The 5,621-nt window shown below is 41.7% G+C and overlaps 1 protein-coding gene across 2 annotated transcripts; it reads right to left on the bottom strand.

Annotated features, from left to right (window-relative positions):
- Positions 1 to 992: 992 nt before the first annotated feature.
- On the bottom strand, positions 993 to 4,368 carry ARL4D (ADP ribosylation factor like GTPase 4D). Of its 2 annotated transcripts, none has more exons than XM_063960100.1 (2): positions 4,211 to 4,368; positions 993 to 2,225 (listed from the first exon to the last, which is right to left on the bottom strand). In XM_063960100.1, the coding sequence occupies exon 2, from the start codon at positions 2,109 to 2,111 to the stop codon at positions 1,509 to 1,511; it is 603 nt and encodes a 200-aa protein (XP_063816170.1). In that variant the 5' UTR covers positions 2,112 to 2,225; positions 4,211 to 4,368; the 3' UTR covers positions 993 to 1,508. The 2 variants fall into 2 exon arrangements, with proteins under 2 accessions (XP_063816170.1, XP_063816171.1); XM_063960101.1 differs by lacking the exon at positions 4,211 to 4,368 and adding an exon at positions 3,918 to 4,012.
- Between the last annotated feature and the right edge of the window lie 1,253 nt (positions 4,369 to 5,621).

The following is a 5,621-nucleotide window of genomic DNA, read 5'->3' as shown; positions in this document are numbered from 1 at the left end:
CTAATGCATGTCGCCCGATAGTGGTCATCCAAAGTGTTGTCGATCTAATGACCGTATCCCAAAACGGTTACCCATCTCATGCCATCCTTGTTCATTACTACTAGAGTCTACATATGCACAATATATTTAATAAATTGCTCCTGTACACTACAAATTTCGACCCTCTAATTATCAGGTTTCCATTCAGACCAAGTAACTACGTGTCAGGAATGTGAGCGCTGCTTACAGTGACCAATAAGAGGCCAGTGCAGGCATACACTGTCACTGGTTCTAGCCAAAGTAACAGGAATGGAAGAACAGAGAGGCATCAGGGGAGTATGAAGCAGCTCTGTAATCATGTGTTTGCTGTTACCAATAAGCAAGCTGTCAGTGTTGCAGTTAACCAGTAGTTGTAATGCTACCGCTGGACAGTAGAAAAAGCACTCCTGTATTACTGATTTACATAATGGAGGCATTGCTACTGATTAGCATAATATTGCCTATTACTATTAGAGCTGCTACATACTGGTTGCATTTAAGTATTAATGGCCAAAGTACCTATTATTACAGGACAAGAACTATAGGGCGAGTATTATTTTACCATTTATCTTACCTCATGTTGACATATGAGGTATTGTAAACATGAGAAACAAGACCTATGTTCTTTTCTGAGGGAAGGTGACATTTTCTGGATAAAATAAACATGACATCCTAGCTATTCTGCCCAATTAAAAAAGAAGGTTTATTACGAGTTCCATTTTTTCTGAAAAGACTTATCCAATACTCACCTAGCAGCACCCAAAGTGGCAGGACTAATAAGCAATGGCGATCTAACCCACAGTAATAGGAAGAAGCGATGTCCGTTTTCTAGTGCAGTTTGGAAAATGAATGCAGTCTAATTGGCTTTGATGGAGAACAGCAGCCATTATGCACATTGTCCCTTTAAGTAATTCAATGTTTTTACAGTAAATGTTTGTTAATAAATAAACATTCAAAACACAGACGAGGACAAGTGTAATCTAATTTTCATTTATTTACTATAAATAACTTAGGTGGGCATCCTACAAAACATATACAAGGTTTGTACAAAATAAGACCGTTCATTCTGTGTTAAGGAGTATAGGGAGTAAAATACCCGTATACTCTCAAGGGGAAGGAAAAAAATAAAAATAAGAAAGTGATAAGCAAAGTGATAAAGTATATAAACATGTTTTCATTAAATAAAGTAAATTCCTCCAATGTCTTTATATTCCTTTGCACAGATCATCCAAGGCAAATGATAGGCATGTATGCTAGAAAAACAACTTTCACCAGTGTATCCTCGTATCTGAAACGTACCGGTAAATAAATATTCTTACTCCGAGATTGCACATGAATTGTGCTGCGTGAACAGCAGAAACTCTGTTCTATACATTGACCGTTTTACCAGCATTACCAGTAAGTCAGTCACCAGAATGTCATTGTCCAGTGATAGATTCTTTCAAAAGATACAGAGAAGTTCTTATTTATTGACATAACACTTAGGTTGCTCATCGCTTCTTCTTGCTGTGTCTCAGCATCTTCTTCCTCTTAAGAATCATATCATAGAGTTTCTCAAGTCCTTGATGCAAACCTCTGCCATCTACAGCACTGCAGCCCTGAATGTGACTCAAGGTAGATGTGCCAAGTTCATGTACAGCTAGTAACTTCTCCACCTCTGCCACAGATAGTGCATTAGTAATATCTTGCTTATTAGCAAGGACTAAGACGGGCACACCTTGGTTTTCAGAGGTCCTGGTAATTTTGTGCAGCTCCACTTTGGCTTCCTCCATGCGTTCTTGTTCTGAGGAGTCCACAACAAACACCATACCATCAGTCCTCCTGGTGTAGGATTTCCATAGAGGTCTCAATTTCTCCTGACCACCAACATCCCATACTTGGAAAGCGATTGCTTTGGAATTCCCAATGGGGGCCTTTATCTTTTCCATATTAAAGCCTTTGGTGGGAACACATTTCACAAACTCCTTAAATTTTAGTCTATATAACAAAGAGGTCTTCCCAGCAGAATCCAACCCTATGACAACCACATGCAGGGTCTGAAAGGTCGGAAGAAACGAGGTGTTAGGTGCAATCTCTGTAAGATGATTCCCCATTGCTTTTTCCTGTTTGGTATTATTTCTCAAAAAACTTTTCAAAGATGGTACTCAGGTTCTTTAAAGGAGTCACATAGCAAAGATGTGTGGTGTTAAGTTCACTAAAATCCTTATCTGAAAGGGAAAATAGAAGACTATTAGGCAACATCTGGCACAGATAAAGAAATAATTCAGAGGAAAACAGGAGGATGGGGGTGTTTTGAAAGAGAACAAGCATAGGAAATGTGAGTACCCTCCCCCCAGCTGTTACCCAGCCTCGGTGTACAGACTGCAAAAGAGACTGATATTCAACCAAAATAAGCATAGAACTAAGCAATTCTGGGTAGGGAACTTGGTATACAATTACTTAGAAATTCATTGTTAAGTGTACTACGCACAATTCTGTAGAGGCTTGTAATATACTCACTGCTGCAGTGGTTACAGAACTGGTCTGGTAACATACTGAAATTTGAGAATGGATTTATCTAGCTGATTGAGGTAAAAGTTAAGGGGTTGCACATACAAATTACTTGGAGCAGCGCAGAATGGGAATAAGCCATGCAGGCTTACAATATATGCAATTTAATTACTTACTAAAAAAAAAAATAATAATTTTGAAAAATTATTTCTCAGTATTTGTGTGATTAGATTATCTGCTTATTAGCAACACCATGCAGGGCATAGATATCATGTTGAAGATAACAGGAGACACAATCTGCACTTGAAAACTTAGTCACCGGTTTATTTACCTGACCAAAACGAACATCAGACAAATATAGCCTAGTGTTTGCAGTATCCAAGGGCAGCAGTGGAGCTCATGCTCTGCCTCTACTCCTTTCACAAACCTCATGTTTGACAAATTTACTTTACTAGATTTACACTGTTCATGGGGATCCCATAGAACACTATCCCATTCACACCTCTGCAGGGAACAAAAGCATCTCTATCTGCAGGAGAGGGGGAGCTTGCAGGAAACTCCATCAACATTGAATGGATTTGGCTGGGGGCGAAAGGCCATTTTGTCAAGAAAGCAAGTGATCTATAAAGAGAGACCGCAATAAGCAGCGTGGCTGGATATGTAAATAGCATGAGTGGGTGCATGCTGCGTATATGTAACAACTGCACACAGCCTTGGGTACAACATGCTAAATTCTAAAGTGACAAATCACAAATAATATTTACTCAACAGAACACACAATAAATGAAACATTAATAGACTATTTTCCACAACAGAATTCAAATGGTTTATAGTGCATAAAGATTGTCTGAAAAAATAATATTTTTTGTAATATATATATATATATATATATATATATATATATATATATATATATATATATATATATATATATACACACACACATATACATACATACACTATATACACACATATACTTTTTTTATTTATTTTTAACACACATATATACATACACACTCAATAGAGAACTACTATTTGCTAGCATTAGTGTAATGCAATTACAAGCAGCGTTCTGAATGGAGATTTGCCCAGGCGCTGATAATCTGCTCCCAGTGTGTCTCATTACATGGGAACCACCTCTCCCATCCATATGCAGCTACAGGAGGAAACTCCATAGAACACAACATCCCCTGCAGTCTGCGTGCAAGCAGCAGTCACGAATTCTATTAGGAAGGATCTCCTTTGCATTGCAGGCAATGAGACACCTGCACATTCTCCATGGAATATTATCAGGCAATTTCCAACTAGAAATCTTTAACAGGATTTTCAAATAAGTAAATCTCAACAGTTGCAATTGTAAAAGGCAAAGTATTCCATATATCCTATATATAACCTCCAGCTACACTCACCGCAGCCAAAAGGTCTCTGGCAAAAACACGACAGCCCAGGGCTGCTCTTCCCACCAGATCTAAGCACTCCTCATACACCCAGCCACTGCATACACCCTGCTACCCGGGGATTTTATAGCAATCACTTGACAGGAAGCGAAGTTATATTATTATGCTCCCGTCCAAGAACAGATGCCGCACCATGCAATATATAAACATGCTACTGATCCTATTCCCAATACAAGCTGCACAACAGGATTGGCATGACACACAGCATACCAAGCCGCATAATAACAATCAGGGACATTAGTTACCTTGTAGTAGAGACGGACTATGTATAATACGCGCCCGGCAATCACACCGCTCTGTCCTCTCCACTATGCTGCTCGTAAAACTCTGCAGCACCGACCTTGCAGCAGCCCAGCCTGTCCCTCAGCCCCGTGACATCACCCAGGAGACCACGCCCATTCTATAAACGGCCCCGCCCCACTTATTAACTCCTCCTGTCCTGTTTGAGTGATTACTGCTCACGCTAGCATTATATCATCCATTCCTAATACATAGGATTTACGTATCAGAGCAGGACACACACACACTGACATACTTATTTTTGCAAAGTCTGCTGGATAACAGATGATTACATAGCACTCAGTCCATGGCTGCTGTTTTGAGTACTATCACATGTGAGAGTAGATTTATTCATTAACATAAATCTCCCCTCATGTGCCTTTCCTGAAATTCCTTCTCTTAAGGGGAAATGCAGACAAGGCGATTTTAGCCTAAAAAAATAAACGATAATGACATATATGTCATTAACGTTTATTTTTAGGCTTATATCGTCCGGTGTCTATGGGGGCAATATTGGTGATCGATGAACGATGAGCGCTCCCGCACGCCGGTCAGCGATCACCCATATTGAGCCGACATGCAGCTCAACCCATCAATGTCTGGCTGAGCTGCATGTTCGGGAATGCCGGCGGTCCCGGCGGTGATGTCACTGAACGTTATTGTTGAACAATAACGTTCAGTTTGTACGCACTATATCGTTTAACGCTATATTGTTCAACGATATAGTCGTTCACCGACGGCATTTAAACAACGGGTAGTGTGTACCCGCCTTTACTTACACTATCTTATACTCCATACTCCCGTTGATGGCACCTAACCCATGGTGTTCTGTATACAGTGGCGGATCTTGCCACGGGCAAGCAGGACTTTTGCCCGGGGCGCCGCCTTCCGGAGGGCGCCGCACCATGGCAAGATCCGCCACTGTGCAGTGTGCCCCCCAGCAGTGCCCCCCCCCCCCCCCCCCCCACTGTGAGAAGGGAACCAGACGCTACGCTTCTGGTTTCCCTTCGTGGCGCTGGTGTCCCCCCCCCCCCTGCTGTGAAGGGAATCAGACACTAAGCGTCTAGTTTCCCTTCATGGAGAGGACCTTTGATGTGCGGTGCGCGATGACGTCATTGCGCACCGCACAGCATTGTGGCACAGCCGCTAGGGGTCATAATTGACCTCTAGTGCCTATGCTGTGCTATGGGAGAGACGTCATGACTGACGTCTCTCCCATAGATCCGAGGAGAAGAGTGGCGCCGGCGGAGGTCTGCAGGTCTGGAGTCAGGAGCGGGGAATAGTAAGTATACTTTTTTTTTTTTATTATTTCCTTTCAGCGGTGCTACAAATGGGGGCGTGACTGACCACGCCCCCATATTAAGCCACACCCCTATC

Source organism: Pseudophryne corroboree, chromosome 3, assembly GCF_028390025.1.
Source record: "Pseudophryne corroboree isolate aPseCor3 chromosome 3, aPseCor3.hap2, whole genome shotgun sequence".
In the NCBI taxonomy this organism is placed as follows: Eukaryota; Metazoa; Chordata; class Amphibia; order Anura; family Myobatrachidae; genus Pseudophryne; species Pseudophryne corroboree.
This window is presented reverse-complemented; position numbering and strand designations above follow the sequence as displayed.

Coding starts and splice junctions, on each gene's coding strand:
- ARL4D (XM_063960100.1), bottom strand. CDS start 2,111: ATGGGGAATCATCTTACAGAGATTGCACCTAACACCTCGTTTCTTCCG.